This window comes from Akebia trifoliata, chromosome 16 (genome assembly GCF_017979445.1).
Source record: "Akebia trifoliata isolate Shusen 1 chromosome 16, ASM1797944v1, whole genome shotgun sequence".
NCBI lineage: Eukaryota > Viridiplantae > Streptophyta > Magnoliopsida > Ranunculales > Lardizabalaceae > Akebia > Akebia trifoliata.
In genome coordinates this window covers 7,136,300-7,157,676 of record NC_141390.1, presented here as the reverse complement: position 1 = coordinate 7,157,676, position 21,377 = coordinate 7,136,300, and the positions used below count along the sequence as shown (strand labels likewise).

General features: G+C 32.1%; 1 protein-coding gene across 1 annotated transcript; it reads right to left on the bottom strand.

The window, feature by feature from the left end:
* Positions 1-19,947: 19,947 nt before the first annotated feature.
* LOC147382470 (uncharacterized) lies at positions 19,948-20,812 on the bottom strand. Its single transcript, XM_086427143.1, has 2 exons — positions 20,428-20,812; positions 19,948-20,331 (listed from the first exon to the last, which is right to left on the bottom strand). The coding sequence occupies exons 1-2, from the start codon at positions 20,638-20,640 to the stop codon at positions 20,077-20,079; spliced, it is 468 nt and encodes a 155-aa protein (XP_086283269.1). The 5' UTR covers positions 20,641-20,812; the 3' UTR covers positions 19,948-20,076.
* Positions 20,813-21,377: the final 565 nt, after the last annotated feature.

Sequence of the window (21,377 nt, the reverse complement as noted above, 5' to 3'; positions counted from 1 at the left end):
CCCTAGGTTTTGGATGCCCAATCCTTGTTTGTTAATTTTGTTTTTTAGTAGAGAATCAAATGTGATGGAGTTGAATTTCTCTTTGATTTCAATTTCAACCTTGAAGGCAACCAAACAAGAACGTTAAAATTAACTCTCCCTCAACTTCACTATTTCAACTTTAGGGACTCTTGAAAGTCCAACTCTTATATTAAACTAATTATTTTCAAACACACCCTCAAATGCCTTCATCTTCAATCTCTAGTTTAAAACTCAAATTTTGCTTCTCAAAATCAGTCATCTTCATGCTCTCCAATCTCCATGATATATTTATTCAACTTTATCTCCAATTCATCGTTTACAATCAAGAAATAACCCTTTTATCTAAAATTCTAGATTTTTTTTACCTGAAACCCCATCATTTTTAATTATCCCAAAATTTCATCCAAAACCCTTGTCTCCTTTGTAGAAAACCCTTGATTGTTTTACCAAAAATTTCATCATTTTATACTTTTAAAAAATAGTGTCTAGTCTTGACATTTGAAAGTTGAAAACTTGAAGCAGCAAATAAAATCTTAAGATAGATGATAAGGGTTAAACTTTTTATCAAAAAGGATTGAAGATGATTGATTTTGAAATATGGGGTTTTCTCTAGATGTGGAAGATGAGGGCACTTGAGTCTTTTTCTCCTAGTTTATGTAGAAAATTGAGATCAAAGGATGCATCTCATAATATAGGGGTATATCTAATATTCAGCAAAAGGTATGAGGCATGTATAAATCACCCATTTAAAAGAGATTAAAAAATAATAATAAAATAAAAGAAGCCCCCATCCAAGTGTTCTCACACTCATCCCATGCCATGAATCAGTTTTGTCTATTAAAAAAAAATGACATTTTAAAAAGATGATAAATTAGTCTTTATATGTAGAAAATCATCTTTTAATTGTTTGAATAAGGACGGCAAGTAGGCCAAAGTGGGTAAGTGAGTCTGTTAGATAACTGTATGGTAGGTAGGTGCAATTGCCAAAATGTTAAGGAGTTGAAATAGAATTACATCAAATCGTAGGGGGTCAAAACTGCAATTTACCCAATCAAAATATCAAGTAAAGGGTATTTATGAAATTATTTACCAAACAATTAAAGATAAATTACCACTACGTGAATTAACGGGCCAAGCCCCATGAATTTAAGAAACTGAATTTTGACAATCTAGGATCGTTAAAATTCTTGATGTTCTCAAATTTGATGGTTTAGAGCTGTCGAATATCTCTCATCCTTCATTAATTTGATAGTTTCGATCAGTCGAAAAAAAAAATTTGACAAAAAAAAATTCAATGACAATTCGACCCCTTGGTCCGTTGAATTTTATGAAATTTGACGGCCTTAGGACCGTCACATTTGGGCTTTTTCACATTGTGTACATGCCTTACTAATTTTTAAGAGTCCAAGTTTCATTTGCTATTGCCACATATCATGAGATTATGTGAAACTATATTTGTGAGCCACATCACACACAATGTGAAAAAAGCCCAAATTTGACGGACCAAGAGGTCGAATTGACGTTGAATTTTTCATTGTCAAGTTTTTTTTTTCAACATGTCGAAACTGTCAAATTAATAAAGGACGGGAGAAATTTGACAGCTCTAAGCCATCAAATTTGGGAATATCAAGAATTTTGACGGTCCTAGACCGTCAAAATTCAGTTTCTAAAATTTGTGGGCCTTGCCCATCAATTTTTTCTGTCAAATTTTCCAGTTTTCACGTAGTGACATCTGCCTTGGAAACTATTTTCTTGCAGTTAAATTATTTTCAACTTCCAATGACTGTATACTAAACTTTAATAATATTCATTTATTTTGTTAATTATGTTTATCGTAAATGTTTTGGATCCGACGAATCGTGCTTTCCTCTCTTACTTTTCCTTCCAATAGCTAAGTAATGATACCTCATGATCATGGTTATGTTCATCGTTATATCTATCGTCATCATCATATATGAGTCCAAAGTTGATCGAGAGCCTCGCATTAATGATGAGAGTTTTGAAATTGAATAATTTAAGATAAATATAATTAATATAATAAAATAGTATTATTAAAGTTAACTAATATTAGTGGTAGTGACATTTTTGTGAGGCCTTCACATCAAATTTGGTCTCCATCTTCAACATTTTTGTGACATTCCACAGAGAAAGTCTTCAACAACAAAATATATTTATTTTTGAAATATTTTATATTTTAATTCCTTTTCTTATATAAAGAAAAAAAAAAAACCTATTTCACAAGTTATTACCAAACACCATTAACATCCATCATAATCAATTATGAAGTCAATTATCAATTATCAACCTCATAACCCATTAAGACAATGATTACCAAAATACCTTTCACTAATGATATTATTTATCTTCATTATACATATCCAAACCAGGATAAATGAGTTTTCAATTTAACCATTTTTGTTCTCTAACCATATTATATCTTGACAATCCAATATTATATTTCACAAAATATTATTGATTTTACTTTTATCTTATATATTTTTTATATATTTAATTTGATAGGTACAAGTCAATCATAATAGCTCTCCCCAATTTCTACTTCCAACAGTAACTCTTATTGGAAATATTGTATGGAAGCAATAATAAAAAAATAAGAGGATGAAGGAAATTAAATGTTCTTTGGGGCATGTTGAATCGATGTTTTCTTTAAACATTATTTGCCATCTTTTGATATAAACTTTAAATGCAAACGGGTCTTAGAAGACACATTCCTAAGATACAATGAACCACAATATCTCTATTATTTCTTACCTTTTATGCATTAATATAAGAAGAGACATCTTGGGTGTTGGCTTTGATACTGAAAGCATCAAGTTTATTATTTAAGTTTTGCTCCTTATTGACCAAGTTTGTTTTGACATTTTTGAGATTTGGATTAGTCTTGATCTCATACATGTCTGATTTCTTGATTCCCATGTTTTCTCTATCGAATTCTCCTAAGTTGGTGCTCTAATTTCGAGTACTTTCAGTCAGTTCAACAATGAACTCGTAGGCTTGATTAGGAGTTTGATTAATAAACTTGCCTTAATGCATTGACTCCAATAAGATACATTGGGTTATTGGGAGGTCACAATAGAAGAAGTTGACCAACTAGGCTTTATTTATCCCATGATGAGGGCATTTGACAAGCAGGTCGTTAAATCTCTTCTAAATTTGGGAATTCTTCATGAGGCCATCCCTTAAAATTTCGAATGGCATTCTTAAATTGTTCAGTCTTTACCATTGGAAAGAATTTAACTATGAATTTCTTCAATAACTCATCTCATGTGGTGATAGAGTTAAAGGTCAATGAGTTCAACCATGCTGCTGTATGATCCTCCAGGGAAAGAGGGAATAATCTTAACTTGACATTTTCTTGTTTAAGTTATCATTTTTAAAGGTTTGACATAAGGTCAAGAATTTATAGAGATGATTGTAGGGTTGTTAACTCTCAAATTCATGAAATTTAGGGAGCATATTAATTGTGACTACCCTGATTTTGAATTGTGCTACATTAGTTGTTGGCAAGGTAATACAGGAAGGTGGAATGGCGGTAATGGGTACAAACTCATTGAGAGTTCTTTGTTATTTTATGAAAAAGTTGATATGAGATAGTTGGCTGACTAGGCTATTGATCCATATCAAGAATTTATAGAATAAATATCAAATTGAAATCTTTCCTAACCACAAGGAGTTGATGAGATCTTGTGATTTGTAGGTCCAATGGCTCAAGAGGTTTTTGTTAAGATCTCTTGCCTACCATGCATTATGGTTCGCACAGAAAATAAGATGAAATGCACATAGTACTTTATGAGTTTTATAGACTAAACAACTCCTAACTGCGTCAAAGGGATAGTCTAAACCTCAAATTCTGTTATTTGAAATCAAAGTCAGTCAGTTTAATCCCTAGATGAGAGGTGCCAAGTAATGCCAAGTAATGTCACTTTTAAATTACATTCTCATCTCGAATAGACATAATTTATCCCCTTCGTACAACACAATACAATATGGCAAGATTTTGCTTAGGCATTAACCTTAATCAAGAAGTGCAATTTGTGCAATTTAAACTAACTTTGTCTATTGAGCTCAATGGGACCTAAAGTCAAGTTTTTCCAAATTTTATTTAATTATTGACTAATTGTGAATTCAATTTCCTATTAGGACAAGTAATCGATGATGAAATTTGATTCTTATCTTATTGTGTCATCCTCGTAAGAGTGCCCTTTTTACTATTTGTTATTCAAAGTGTGCACCTAATTTACCCAAAAGTAATACAAAAACCCACTGACAAGAGTTTTATTTGGATTTGAGTCTTAACTCCCATTCTAGATGGGGGATGAACTAAATGAGTCGACTCAGGCCACTGACACCAATCTCGGTACGAATTCGAGGGGCCGAGACATTTACGTCCCACTATCATCCTTCCCTAAAACTATTACACTTCGACCCTTCTTGGATAAGTTAAAAAGTTAAAAAATTTGTTTACAAAAATAAAAGCATACTAAAAGTCTGATCTTAAGAAGAAGAGAAAACAAAAATAAGAAAAGAGTAGTGCTGGCTCTTATTGAAAAATTTGATCTAGATGACCAAATAAAGTATCAATCAAATATTATATGTTAAATCCTCGTCTTGAAAACAATAGACAAATCCAAAATCATAAAATTGAAATTAAAATATTTTATTTGATTTGTCATCAGTTCAAAAAATTTCTGCAAAATAAAATAAATATGGATTTCGAGGTTTTACCGCATCACCCAAAGGATCCTAGGCACCACGGTAAAATTTCATTATTTTTGAAAAAAAAATTACTTTTATTTTTCCTGATAGATTGAGAATCAAAATAAATATATTTTAAAAAAAAATAAAAAATAAAATTCGGATTTGACGAAAAATTCTAATCAGATTTTGCCAAAATTGGATCACACCGTTGTCCCCAACGACACCAATTTACTCGGTACATGTTATCAATAAAAATAAATAACAAAATAATAAGCCTTCACAAGCAAGGATTAATACACAAAGACAACATTGATCAAACAATTTTTGACTTAGAACGATCATAGTTCAAAATATTTAATGAAAACGATATAACACTAACTTTAGATAAGCAAGAATAATAATCACAATGTAAATAATTAGATCGGTTGAATCCACCAAAAGTAGTTCATCTCATTAATTTATTTTTCCATTTATTATCTTGATCCAATCAATCAAGTTCATGTTATTGGATCGGAAGATGAAATCTATTAGTCTAAATATGTAATTTAAACTCTGTAATGATATTTAATAAGACGAAATCAAAAGATTAAATTTAAAAATCTTTAACAGACATAGTTTAACTTGAACTTGGCTAAGATTAAATATCAAAATTAGAATAATAAATATTATATCTGATGATCACTACTTAACAAATTGATATCACAATAGAACATTAAGACATGATTAAAAACAAATAAATTAACTAAGATGTTCTTGATCAAGCTTCATCGACCTCTCTAATTGAGGTCTAGTCATAGATCATTGTAATAGTAATAAAAGAAATTATAAGAATAAAAAAATATACTGAGAAGAAAATGATCCTTCTTTTATTAATTTTGGTTGGAAACTAGTAGAGAACTCATTCTGTTTGTAATACCCTGAATTTTTATTTGTATCTCGAGGAAAGTTAAGAGTGAAATTGTGAGAAAATTCTAACTAAAGACTTAGGGTAAAAATACTCAGATCTAGTTAGGTTTGTTTTCAATGAAAACCGACTTTACTATTAGATTCAAAAAGGTTGAAATATATACTTTAGCCTATAAGCAAACTCAAATTCTAGTTCGGATGAAAATGTTATGAAATTCTCAAATTTCGTGTTGAGTGGGACCCAAAATCGTGAAGTTTCGTTAGAGGAAGAATCAGGAAAATTTGACAACACCATTAGGTCCGCAATGAAACTTTTTTCGAAATGGACTATTCATTCGTCGAATTTCGAGTTTGGGAAGCTAAGATATCGTTGACCATCAAAGTAAATAAAAAATTACAAAGATGCCCTCAACCTTGTTATAAAAGAAAGCTGGCTTTCTTTTTAAGTCATTATCTTCTTCTTCAAAGGACAAACACCAACCCACTCTCAACCCAAGGGTTTTGACCCATTCTCATCAAACTCTATTATAAACGGGTTCGAGTTAATTGTCAACGAAGAAGAAGAAATCGTCGGCATCGATAAACTCCACGTTCTCATCACCTTGGATCTCTATTTCCCTTTCTTTTTTTTCTATTCCTCATTAAAAATTAGTCAGTGAGCTAGAATACAACCAACTCAGGACTTCATCTCGTTAGTAGAAGACTCACCTTTTATTGTAGAAGAGTAGGAGAGCGCCGTCGTCAAACGCTTTGCAAACCCTCGCTTCTTTCGCACCCATCTCAACTCAACTTCGACTTTCGTACCATCCAACCTTGATTTTCGTGCTAGCTTATCACCTTTGGCATCTACAAACTTCGCTAGAGGACTTTCGATTCTTAGTAGTAACTGTAGTTTTTGAAATATGCACTTAAAAATTTTTATCGAACATGGTTGTATTTGTAAATCGTAAAAGTCTTTTGTTTGATTTTCAATTCATGATTAGAATTAGAGATTTGATGTGTTTTATCAAGTTTAAACGTTAAATTCATGGGTGGGTCGAGGGATTCGAAGAATGGAAGAGAAAATCCAAAAAAAATGATCGAAAAATCAAAAGTTCATACAATTGTTTAGTACTGTCTGCAGGAGTTGGCGGTTCCACCGTTACCTGCTGTAGGCTATTCTAGTGGTGTCACCGCTAGAATCAAGCTTCTGCCACTGTAAATTTTTTAAAATTAAAATTAACTTCTGACTTTTGGGTTCCTCTCCTCATGACTTATACATGTTTTCCCACCCTTTATTTTATTAAAAATATTAGTTTAAGTTCCTTAATGAAATTAAATTTTACCCCCCATTTCGGAACAATGGGAATGATTTCTACATCTAAATCTCAAATGATCAAAATCTGAATTTTGGTTTTAAGAACAAAATGTAAATTTTGACGTTTTCGACAAATTTTCAGAAGTGAATATCTTTCGTGTTACTTTGAATTGGACTATAAAAATTATATGGTGTCGAATCTTGTGCTCAAGGCTTTCATTTTTAAAAACCCGTTTTCAATTTCGAGGACTTTGAAAATTGAGTTTTCGACACTTAGTCAAATTTTCACCAATATTTTTTGTTTTGCAGTTTGACTTCGAACACTGATTAGGACCCCGTTTTAATAAAAAATTGATAGTTTTTTTATTGAATGATCAAAGTGAATGTGAAAGCTTGAAAAAGAAAGGTTTGGTTTGGAAAAAATGAAAAGTGAAAATGTTGAAAGAATAGGCAACAGATGAAATGGTAAAATGTCAGAATCACACCCAAGGGGTGATGTCTGCATTTTACTTTTTATATTGTGTGTAGGTTGGTGAAGGGGTATCCATGGATAATGATTGTTTGCATATTTATTTAAACTCTGTTAGCGCAGAGGCCCTGAGTTTTGTTATTTATTTTAGGCCGGTGGCCATAGTTGCATGGTAGGAAATTAGATATCCATTCTCAACATTGTATTGTTAATATCTCTTTTATTTTTAAAGAAAAATAATATATATATATATATATATATATATATATAGCTACTTTGTGAGTTGTTAAAGAGCTTATGAATGCCTAAAATAATAGTGCGTCATATTATCCGGAGTGATGTACTATCCTAGGATATAGGTAGGGACCACCAAGCTCATACGTGATATGAGACACGTATGATAGTGGTGTCACAATTGGAATCCAGGTCCATTCCTTTATATCTTTTTTAGTGAACTTGTATTGTAAAGGTGGTCGTATATGAATAGAGTTATATATTTGGGAATCACATGCACACTTGATAGGCATAAATGAATATGATTAGTCAGTGATTATTAACAATCTAGAATTATTCAAACGTTCTGACACATCAAAAAGAGACCCATTGCTTATGGTCACGTCAAACGGCCTGCCTGAACTGGATAAATGGTCATCCAGTGTGGTAAATGTAGCGACCGACCACAAAATCAAGAACTAAAAGTCAGTGAAATATTGTAATATCATGTCCTGATTGGGAGCAATCTAGTTGTGAATTCCAACTTTTTAATTTCACTAATCCACCATTATGTAATATGTATCTGTTGTCCTAATTTGAATTATAAACTGAAAATCATATTTCCTACTTCAATGTTGTCAATTATATTTGTATAAGAATGAAAATGTATGATGAGTACTGTTGATTGATGTAATACGAGTTTTAACATGTTTAGTTATTTATTTATCCCAGGCTATTGAAAGCACCCTCGATCTGCGGGGTGTGCGGATCCGTTTTTGACTTTGAGGTTTGGGAGTCGCAACCTAGTTATTACGGTCTAGGAATCAAACATTGACTGAAAACGGATAAACAAACAACTAATCTACTAAAAAATACTGAGTCCAGGGAGGACATTACGGGATTAGAAGGTGTTAGGCACCAATCCGGCCCAGCAAACGCCGATCTCTACTAATTTTCAAAAATGATTACATTGCTAAAAAGACCTAAATAATAATAATAAAAAAAATAAAAATATTTACCTTTACAACGCAACGGTTTTGTTCCCTCAGATCTGATAGAACAGCTCCTCGTATAGTACTCAATGCTTTGTCCTATCATCGGATTCGCTTCAGACTTCCAAGAGAAAGTACCTCACTCTTAGATCTGAATATTTCTGATTTATTCATGGATTTCTGAGTATTTTTGAGGGCTTTGTAAGTATTGTTTGAACTAAAGTTGGGGTATGGATGTTAGGATTTCAAAATTAGGATTTATGGGAGGTTAGGAAAGCTTTTTGACCTATTTTTCTTAGGGTTTATTTTTTTATATGAAAATAGATTGTAGGGACCCTTATTTATAGATTTTTTTTAAAGTACTTTTTAGATAGAATTAGTGTTTAATTAGAATTATTTTTAATAGAGTTAGTGTTTAATTAGAATTATTTTAAGTAGAGTTAGTATTTAATTAGAATTACGTTAGATAGTTTTATAGTTTAATTAGAATTCTTTTAGATAGTTTTAGAGTTTAATTGGATTTTTTTTGGATAGTTTTAGAGTTTAATTAGAATTATTTTAGATAGTTTTTTAGTTTAATTAGAATTCTATTAGGGTTTTGACTTTTGTCTTATTAGATTGATTTAGGATTTTGACTTAAGTCTCACTTGATTGACTTGACTTTAAGATTTTGACTTAAGTCTTACTTAATTGACTTGACTTTAGGATTTTGACTTAAATCTTACTTGATTGACTTGAATTTTAATTAGAATTTCACTTTACATTAATTAATATTTTAATTATTAATTTTGAAATTTAATTATTAAAATTATAAAATTATTATTTTACTTTCAAAAATGACTTTTTATGTTTTAAGTCATTTTTTAAGGTTTCAGGATGTTTTGGAATCGATTTTTCGTAAGGAATTCAATGGGAATATTGGTTTTTGTCATTTATGAAATTTTTTGTACTAAATGATCGTGAACTTTATGAGTGGCATTTTCATAATTTTATCGAATTTTGTGAAAATTGACAAAATCGTTTATTTGATTTAGATTTGTTGTTTTATGTGTTTGAAAGGATTTTCCTAAGCGTAATGTAGGCTTTAGGGATGTTTTGAAGTTAGGGGTATTTTGATAATTTGATCATTTTTTAGTGATTTTTATTGTGAAGCTTCTTTTTATTTACAAAATGTTGATTTTTATGTTTTTAGAGCACATTTTTCTAGCGTAACGTGATTTTTATAGTTTTGTTTGCTTGAGATACCTCATCCAAATTTTTGAAACATATCTAGTAACAAACAGAGCATTGGAATAACCATCCATCATTGGAAATCGTTGCGATCGGGTTAACGAGTTGATTAATCAGGCAAGTAAGAAAATGGGGTGTCTACAGATGCCCCTCTTTGGGAGAGGGTTGAAGCAAACTAGATAACAGAATCTATTTTGGTAGATAGTGCGATATCTAAATGCCAAAGCTAATGACAGTTCATTTTACAGTCTGATTTAGCAATTTGTCGGGGCGTTAGGATCCTTGAGCAAAAACTCTCCCCAAACAAAAGGTTGTCAGGTCCTTAAGCACATGCTCTCACTAACGGCGTCAGATCCTTGAATTTTAGAAAATTCTCCTTGACTAAAAATATGCAAGTGTGTGTACTTGAAATCTGAGATAAATCTCAAAGATGGTTTGAGCTAGATCTGAGCATAAATTAAGTAAAATCTGAGCAAAAGTTGAATGTTTTATTCTACTTACCCTGGGTGAAAGAGTAATGAACAATTTTTTTGGGGGAGTCCTACTCTACCTACTCGGGGTGAAAGAGTAATGAATTAATTTTATGAGAGTCCTACTCTACCTACTCAGGGTGAAAGAGTAATGAACTAATTTTCTAAGAAGTCCTATTCTACCTACTCGGGGTGAAATAGTAATGGCCTATTTTTCTGAGAGTCTTACTCTACCTACTCTAGGTAAAAGAGTAATGAACTAATTTTCTGGTAGTCCTACTCTACCTACTTAGGGTGAAAGAGTAATGAACTAATTTTCTAGGAGTCTTACTCTACCTACTTGGGATGAAAGAGTAATGAACTATTTTTCTGGGAGTCCTACTCTATATACTCGGGGTGAAAGAGTAATGGACTAATTTTTTAGAGTTCTACTCTACTTACTTGGGGTGAAAGACTAATGAACTAATTTTTTGAAAGTTCTACTCTACCTACTCAGGGTGAAAGAGTAATGAACTATTTTTTTAGGAGTCTTACTCTACATACTCGGAGTAAAAGAGTAATGAACTATTTTTCTAGGAGTCCTACTCTACATACTCAGAGTGAAAGAGTAATGGACTAATTTTCTGGAGTTCAACTCTACTTACTTGGGGTGAAAGAATAATGAACTAATCTTCTGGGAGTTCTACTCTACTTACTCAGGGTGACGGAGTAATGAACTATTTTTCTGGGAGTCCTACTCTACATACTCGGGGTGAAAGAGTAATAAACTATTTTTCTGGGAGTCCTACTCTACATACTCGGAGTGAAAGAGTAATGGACTAATTTTTTAGGAAGTTCTATTCTACTTGCCTAGAGTGAAAGAGTAATGAACTAATTTTTTTGGGAAGTTCTACTCTACCTATTCGGATTGAAAGAGTAATAAACTAAGCTTTTTGGGAGTTTTACTCTGCCTGCCCAAGGTGAAAGAGTAATAAACTAATTTTTTGGGAAGTTCTACTCTACCTACTCTGAGTGAAAAAGTAATGAACTAATTTTTTAGGAATAAATGAGGGATTTACACCGTATTTGATTTTTTTAAATAAAATTTGGATTTTATGAAGGTCCGGTAAACATTTTAACTCTCTTTGAATCTTAGGAGTTTTCAAAATTGCTATCAAGAGGGTAATCTTTAATTCAAAGTTAACATTATCCTTTGGGGTTGAAATTGACCAGGCTTTAGAACCAAAATGTCCCTAGTTTGACAGGGAACATTGCACTGGAGATAATTGAACATAATTTGAAAATAAAAACCCTTAGTATAAGGGGAGAAACTATGCTCTTTAGGAAAAGAAAGTGCCTTTATTATGAAAGTTTGAAATCTTTGATTACCGCAAATGCAATAAAGGTTTATTTTTTAATTTTGATTTTTTATATTGAAGATTTTGAGTCAGGCTCAAAGAAATTGGAATAGAATATTTCTTTTTGAAATTCATCATAGAATTTGTTCTTTCTCCTTGTCGGTTCTCTTAGGGACATGAAACTCTTTAGATTAATCATAGACGAGATACTTGTATCTACTGAGTCTATATTTGGTTCAAACTGGATATTTAAACTTAATCATTCGGACTTCTGATGTTTTGACTCGGACCGTCTTTTCAGCTTCTCAACTCAATGGAGATTTTCTTTTATTTTTTGGTTGCTCTAAGTTTTGCTTAGATTGTCTTTTCAGATTTTCAATCTAGCGAGCATGCTCTAGCTTTTGCCTAGATCACCTTTTTAGGTTTTCGATCTAATGAGCTTACAATTTTTTCTCTTTTCTTTACCCTGATTGTTGCCAAAGTCGTCCTTTCAGAATTTCAACCTTGCGAGCTTGCCCTAATTTTTGCCTAAGTTGCCCTTTTGGGTTTTCAACCTAGCAGGCTTCATTTTTCATTTTCTTCCATTTTGAACTTCTGAAATTGCTGTTTGATCATGTTTTGCTATCTTCCTTGACTTTTTTGCATAGTACTTAGGAGGACTTTTATGGGTAGGCTTAGAACTAAGCATAAAAAGAAAGGAATTTTAAGGCTCAAAACCCAAATGCCCCTTATGCGGCATTTCCTTTGAAATTGTTTTCTTTTTCTTTGAATTTTCTTCCCCATTTTGGATGATATTTCTTTTTTTTTTGAATTTCTTCTTTTTAGATTTTTTCGTTGTCGGAGAATCTATTTTTTTTATTTTGATGTGGTTGGGCTTGAAGTAACTTCTCAGGTTACCTACGTACCTCAGAATTTTGGGATCAGACCAAGACGTAGTTCGAATTTCCCCTTCCTTGGATTAGGTGATCAGGTTGAGAAAGAAAAATGTATTTATTTATTTTTTTTTTTTGAAAAGGCTGCAAAGGACTGAGAAAATAGATATTGAACTGGGTAGTAGGAAAGTTGATTCGGCCAAAGATGACCTACTTAAATGTAGTACCGCTTGATCCGGTTAAGGTTGGTTGACTCTAGTAATTCAATTCTATCATGATCTTGAAATCTTATGTTTTTTTTAGGTAGTATTTTTTTAATGAATTAATCTTTATAATTGGGTTCAGACATCCTCCTATGGTTTAGGATGAGTACTTAATTTTCTTTGAAGTCTGATGGATAAATCCTTGACTTGTAAGTAGCAAACTTTGATTTTCTTGTCAAACGTGCGAGTGACTTTTTTTTATAAGTTTGCACATGGTACAAAACTTATAGGTTGTTTTTCTTCAATCAAGTTTAGCTCTTTGCACCCAATGATGAGTTTAGTCTGTTTTTTAACAATTGACTTTCCATTAAGACCTTGAGATATGAAATTTTCCTTTTAACTAGTAAGACTGTTTCTGTATCCCTATAGTGTGAATGGTAACTTCTCTGACTAATCTTGGTATGATTGACACATTTTCTTGATAATTGTTTTGAGATTTTTTATTGGCTGCTTCAACCTTTCCATTAGTCTGAGAACGTATGATGATTTGTGATGCCGGATCCTGAACTTTGAATACAAAGTAATGACTTAAACTTTAAAGATACCCATTATTAGAGATCAGTTCAAAAGGTACACCTATATCAACTAATAATATGTTATTTGCAACTCAAGATGCAGTGAGGATAATACTGATACATTTTATAACATCTCTATCGATATTTTCATCTCATCGAGCAAGTATCTATTCCGCGTTGAACAACACCCAAGGTTGTACCTAACATATCCTCATCAGACCACGCGAACAAGTCTTTTGAAATTTTTGAGTAAATTCATTATCCTCTAGTATTCTTCTAGGGATAGGAGGGTTTTTATTTGAATCTCTTTAGGAATTATTTTTTGTTCCGAGGTCAATAACCTTTGTTTTCTCGATTAAAGGTTGAGCCGGATTTTGTCTTCTTGTTCATGAGAGAAATCTATCTTGAAGTTAAATTATTAGTTAATCCGTTAATGCGCTTAAGGTATTCAAAAATTTTCTTTATCCAATCAAATTCAGATGAGGCGACAGACACCTCTATAGACTCGATAAACTAACTCGACTTAACAAGGAAAGAGTAGACTCAATCTAAAGAAAACATGATATTAAAAAATTGGATTTGAGTCAACTCAAATAACTCATGAAAACTCAAGACAACTACCTACAACGGGCTTGATTAGGATTGAGGACTGAGACACTGCCTACAACCAACAGGATTCAGGCACTGTGATCTTTAGGGAACAACTGGGCGATGTTGAGAAATTTTGAGGCCATTGTTGACTTGATATTGGCGTTTGTTCTAATTGACCGGACTTACAACTCTAGTTAGATGATGGACGATTGAGCTTAGGTACAATGATAACCCTTAAACCTCATTGAAGGTGAATTTCAGTGTTACCCCCTTGATAATATTTTAATGAATCCTGAGATTTTATTGAATTCTGTGCACCAATCCATTAAACAATTCATCCATTCAATGATTATTCAGAAGGAAAATAATTTTATTGCACTATTGAAAATTATTGGAAAATAATATTTTTATTATAAAAATTTTCACAAATCTGATTATTTTTGCAATCATTTTCTTTTTAGAAAAACACCTAAACTCTAGGTGTCAGAGTACATGGCCGTCACACTAAAGCGACTTTTTTTACAAGTCCAAAAATCTATGATTTTAGTGGGAATCTTTGTCACTCTTATAGAGATTATTGGTCAACTATGAATTGACGCCAACATTCGAATCGAAAGAAACCAAGTCTACTTTGCCCCCACTAACCAAAAGTTCTGACTCCACCTTTGCATAAAACAAAGCCTTTCTTTTTAAACAAAAATACTAGAGATGAAGAGTTTTATTAGTTTGAGAAGAGTGCTTTTCCTATCCCACGAGGAACTAAACTTTTAGGCATAAAAATTAAGTCTCCGTATGAATGAAAGGACTTAAAAGAATTTTTCATTTCTCTCCAAAAGCTTTGAATCTAAATAAGGAAAAAAAGTTTTATAAAGTACAAATTTGCTTTTTGGATGCCCAAAATATAGAAGTGCCTCCTATCATAAAGATTCAACCCAGTGTAGACTTTGAATTAGACTCTACACAAAGGGTCTAGCAAAGTTGTCTTTAAGATATAAAGAAGTCTTTACTCAGATTTGTTGAATTGGATTATGTACGATCCGGATTCAACTTAGAACATTTTAAAAATTAAAGATCTAATGATACCAATGTCTAAAATTTGGAATCAGAAATTCCCAAAAAAAATTTGGTGAGTCAATTGGACTTCTAGTTGGTTTTTTATAGTCAATTTTGTTCCAGTTGATCAAGAATCATGACCAATAACTCCTTGTTAAGGAGTCCTTGGATCGTGGCTGTTATTAAATCTAACAATCTTGATCACCCCCCATCGATGGTACATGTCTCGTGCTTCATCATCAACGCTCATTTGATGTATCTACACAAACTAATGGTTCTAATCGAATACCGCATGATCCAATAGATCCAATCGTCCACAATTGGATACCAACGCATCTAATCGTTATCGATCGGGTACTAACTTGATCCAACATATTCAATCGAAACCCAACATGATCGTGTTGTCCAAATCGCACCTGATCCATCAGTCGTGGTTGTTCAACACAATCATTCAATTTTCAAAAAATTTAAAGGGTCCTCAGGTCCTCGCAATTTAAATGCATAATACGTCACAAAAGAACCCAATGCAACCTAAATGCTCAATCGTATGCGTTTGCACACAACGATGTGAAATTATTCTTCTAAAATTATCTTATATAAGACACATGTCTTAATTGACTCCTATTTATTAGTTCTCTCACTTTTTCACTCTTGAGCAATGTGGGACTAAAGTAATTATCATTTTCTTTAACCTAAGAAAAAAAAAATCTACTTGTTTTGTATTTTGAAAATTATCCAATATTACATCCCTATGCTTTCCTTCTCAAAGACATCTTCATTCTATTCAAGAACTTTAGCTCCTCTTTGGTGTAAGGGTTGCTATTAATGAGGAGTTATTTGATTCTTCATCTTTTAGTCGCAACCAAATGAAAGTTACTTCTTGGCATACATTTTGGAATATAAATACTTCTTGATTATTTTAATGATGTTTAAACTTGATAAAATAATGATTTTAGTTGTGATATATACATATATATATATATATATGTATATGTATATACTAGTGGATGTCCACACCTACACCACGAATCATTTCGTGCATTTGTTCCTTGCACATTGAATATTTTGTACTCGTTGAAAACCAAATGAAATATATGTTCAACTTAAAGAGCTACTATTGGCACCCTAAAGTTTACTTATTACACCCCAATTTTTTAAATTCATTATCATACACCAATTAAAGACTAAAACACACTCTTCAAACATCACATAGATTTGAAACACAATGCTAGATTTCATGGGGAAAAAAAAAAACACTTTCCTTAATAAGGGTTGTTTTGCTCAAATGATTACGACATTGGATATCCAACACCATATCCCTCTAGTATTCATGTAAAAGTAAGATCCAATCTTCTTCCACAAAACTTTAAGTTCTCATTTCTAATAGATCCCGACATGAATTGTCTCTTTCGTACATGAAGATGAAGAATAAGAATCAAGACATAATTTTTCTCAAATCGATTAAAATTGAAAGTTAAATGATTAATGAAGAGAAATGTAAAAAGATTTACAAAGTATTGGATAATTAGAACAAATAAATCCTTATCTTAATGGGTTTCAAGGTTTCTAAATATTTGCAAAACCATCTACATCTAACACAAACCTTTAATAATCTACAAATTTCTCTAAAGAGAGAGAGAGAGAGAAAGGTTTTTAGGATTTGAAAGATGAAAAAAGTGAGTGATTTCTAGGTATTTGAGGTGATTATTAGTAGGACTCTTCCGACCAATCTGAGTTGTGTTCTTTCAAGATTTGCAAACAGAGGAACCAAGTAACATAGGTTTAAACAGGTGAGGTGAGGATAGGATAGGATGGTGCACAGTAAACCATCCAAAATCAATTAGTCAATATGTAAGCATGAATTACGCGGGATTTTCTTTGGTCCAAGACTCCAAGCTTGTTAAGTCGGACAAACTAAGAGAATATTTCCAAAAAATGTCACTATCTGTTTTCTTTCTTTCTTTCTTTTTTCTCAAATTAAGGGTGTATGATTGTAGGAAATTCTTTATTAAGAAAAAAAGAATTCCTTGGGAAAAATGTCATGGAAAAAGGGATTTCTTCAAAAAGAAATTCTAGTGCTAAAATGCACCAAGGAAGAATGTCGAAAAAAGTGATTTTTAGTTTTGGGATTGGGGATAATTGTGAGATAATAATATTAGTGGGGGTGAAATCAATTTCCTAGGTATGGGTTGGGAAAACATTTTCTCATTTTGGGAATGACAAATGATTTTTAAAAAAAATGTAGGATAATACATATGAAATCCACCCTTAGTGTATGTTTGATTGCATGAAAAGTGACTATCCATGGAATTTAAAATCTATGAAAAAATTGTGATGGAAAATAGATAGGGTTGGAAAATAAAATTCTATTATTTGATTTTATTGGATAAAATAATGAGAAAATTATATAAGGAAAAAGAGGAAGGAGAGGAGGAGGAGGAGAAAGATGATGAGAGGAGGGGGAGAGAAGAAGAGGAAGGGGGGAGGATGTGGTGGTGGTGGTGGCGGAGGCAGTGGCGACGGTAGCGACAGAAGTAAGTGAGGAAGAAGATGAGGGGAGAACGTAGTGGTGGTGATGGCGGAGGCGAGAGATGGAGAGGAGAAGAAAAAAGAGAGAGACAGAGAGAGTGGTTGGAGATGGTAAAGGCAACAACGACGGCTATGATGACGACAACGAGGTTATTGTGATGGTGGTGGTGGTGATAAAGAAGAAGAAAATATGAGTGTGGAAGAATTGAGAATGAAAAATATGGGTGGATTTCATTTTCCCATCCATATGGGTGAGAAAGTGAAATCCATGTTTTGATGGACTTTTTGATTGAGGTGGAAAATGAATTTCCATTTCCATGTGCAATCAAACATACCCTAAGTTTATCTCTTCCTCTTTCCCACCACCACCATCACATTCACCCTCTCCATCGTTAGCCACCATCCTCTCTCTCTCTCTCTCTCTCTCTCTTTCCTCCTTTTCTTTTTCTTCTTCCTCAGATTTTTTTTCCCATGATTTTATCTAGATGAAGTCAAACAATGGAATTTGATTTTTCAACTCTACCAATTTTCCACCACAATTTTTTCATAAAAAGTCACTTCATGCAATCAAACATACTTAAAAGAAAAAAAAATAAAAAAAAAATAAAAAATCATTTGTTGGTTGGTATCCAACACTTCTATACAATAATTATCCCAAAGTACCCCAAATTTAAAAATAAGAAGAAAAAAAAAATTCTCTCCAAAAATTATCTTATCAAAACATATTTAATGGACTTTTTTCCAGACTGAAACAAGCATACCCCTAAAATGGGGAGAAATGTAATGTCTAATGATTTTCAAGAAAATAAAGGCATTTCATCATGGGCATTCCGAGGGGAAAAAATAGCTAGTTTAATCAGACGATGGTTACTATGAAAAGTTGATCATGATTTTCTCATTTTCTTAGGAAGATAGGAAAATGATTTTCCTTTTTCTTATAATAAAAAGAATAATGAGTTTATGAAAGAAAACTAATTTTCCAAATAATATTTTCTTGGGGGAAAATACTATCATGAATTTTCCAAACAAACAAACCAACCCTAAAGAAAGGCTTTAATGCAATAACTGTAAAGGGGCCTCAATAACACAAAACCCAACTTGCATTATTATTATAGCTAGTGGCAAGTCTTTAATGCACCCTCCAACCAACTACCACCACCAACCTTAAGAGTTAAGTTGGTTCACATTCACCACCTCAGCCTAGGGTCATTGAGAACAACATCTCCAACATCATCACCCATTGGTCTATCCACTTATCACACAAAAAAAAAAAAAAAATTATATTTTATATCTCTATATCACTTCTTTATTGCTCCCCACCCATCCCAACCTAAAATATTAATTTACACACACAATAGCATTAATATTTGTGATTAATTATGGAAATCACGAGGATGTCAATTGGTCGATATACAAATCAAGATGTTTTTAACTCTATTCTATTTATGGTTTCTAATAATTAATGAAGAAATCTAAAAAATCAGAAATGATAAATTCCTGATTTACCATCTTATATAAGATACTAATTTCATCGTCTCAGCGCTAGTCTCAATCAACTATATCACTTGTTAGATGTATCTCAAGAGTTTATTTGATAGAGAGGATGGACTGTGTTGAGGCTAGTTAAGTCAACCTGAGAAAATTGTATCTCTAAAATAATTATATAGAGCTGATATTGGCCCCCCACCTTTTACTTATTACACCCCAATTAAAAATTAAAAAACAAAAAATAGACAAATGGCTTAGACTAAGTAAAAGTTTTGAGCTCTAATGTTTTTTTTTTTTTGCTAGATTTCTATTTGGGGTTAAGGATTTTATATGAGTCTAATCAAATTTGCTTAGCAAACAACTACCAAAATTATTGAACGAGTGTTATAATGTTTGGTAATGTTGAGATTATAATTTGAGCCAAACCTATGTTATGTTTGAAGTGTGTTTTTAATCTATAATAGGAGGGTGGGTAATAAAAATTTAAGAAATTGAGAGTGTAATAAGTTAGAGGTGGGGGGTGCCATTAGCAACTCTCTAATTATATTATGTTATTTCCTTATAAAAGAAGATCTAAAATATTGTTTTTGTCCTAAAATCCCAACCGTCCGTTCTATGAAGAACCTATTAAAAAGTTCAAATCCTACACTAAAAGATAAAATAATAATAGGCACAAAAAACAAGAATTATACTGTTGAGACCAAAATTTCTCCCAATAGTTCCATCAAACCTCCCAAACCCTTAAATACTAATTTTCTTATTAGCTTCAAAACATTAATATAAAAAAAAAAAAAACTAAATTGCCCTCAATTGATACTTTTTCTAAATATATATCAAAACAGTAGCACTAGTAATAAAAAAAATGAAATAGATTCCACTAAACCCTTAAATATTATTATTTAATTCTAATATTAAAGCACAATCATGGCACCATCTGAGTCAAGAAGTCATGGTAATGCAGCACTCATAACAGTGATTTTGGAAATAAACAAGAAACAAATATTCCTCCTTTTCATTCACACTTGCAATGCAACCACAAACCCCCTTAATAAAGTGAAGAAACAAAGAAATTTAAAAAAAAAAAAAAAAGAAAAAAAAAAAAGAAAAGAGAGAGCTAGAGATGACACCCAAAGCAATTACAAGTCTTGGGTGTGAAAGAGCAGAAACCAAAGGGCCTATTGGGTATGTTGCAGTTGATAGCATAACAACAAGGTGAGGGTAAGCATAAACCCTTTGGGCCTCCACAGCAAGTGCAAAGCGCACATATCTGAAAGCTTCTAAGCCTCCTACGTGTCTCATTCAGTACCACCACCGAACCTATCTCTATACCACCCTCCATCAAAGGCACCATCGACCCATTCTCCACCCCCTTTAATTACCCAAAAATTAAAAAAATTAAAAAATTAATAATAATAAAAAAACAAAATAATAGAAAAAATATTGAGATTGAGATTTAGAGACTTACATGAACAAATCTTGTTGGGTTGGTAGAGGTAATAATAATGGTGAAAAATAAAAATAGGAAGTGAGAGAAAAGAAGTCCTCTAGAGCCAGAAGTCATCATCACCAATCTATGTGTGTGTGGTTCTCTCACTCTCTCTCTCTCTCTCTGTACACTGGTGGAGAAAAAAGGGGTTTCTAAATGGAGAGGAATTTTTGTTTGTGGGGTTGTGTACATCAAAGTAGATGTGTTAAATGAGGGAATGTGATGATGGGGTTTGAAATCATAAAGGCATCAGATTAAGAAGAGAGATCTAATTTGTTTGGTTTTGGTTTTGGTTTTGGTTTTGATTTTGGGTTTGGGGAAGATGAGAAAAAACTGAGGAAGTTTAGAGGGTTTTTTTCTTCATTTTGTGAAAAGGGTTGATATTTTCAGGATCTTTTTATTTATTTGTTTGTTTATTATTTGTACTTCCTTGTATTTTACAGCTGTTATCACATTCTTCAAAACGGACAATTTTTCTTTTTTTTTCTTTCTTTTTTTTTTTTTTCAGAAGGGCATTTTCGTCTACTTAATAAAATGATAAGAGAGCTACTATTGGCAACCAACTTTTACTTATTACACATCAACTAAAAACTTTTGTAATGCTTGAGGGGTTTATCTTAATATGTAATTAGGTGTGATAAATAATAGAGATGGCAATCTTAATTCGTAAAAAATACGAAATTAGTGAGTTTCAGTTAAGTCTAATTGAATTTAGGTCATAATCTTTAATTAAGGTGTGATAAATAATTTAAGAAATTAGAGTGTAATAAGTAATATTTGGGATGTCAATAGCAGTTCTCAAGGTTAGAAGTTGATCCCACCACCAAGTTTATATAATTTTTTTTTTTTTTTTTTCGAATTTTTTTAGAAAAAACTTTAACACTAATCAAACATTCCCAGACTTGGGGATAAAAACAAGTTTCCTAAGT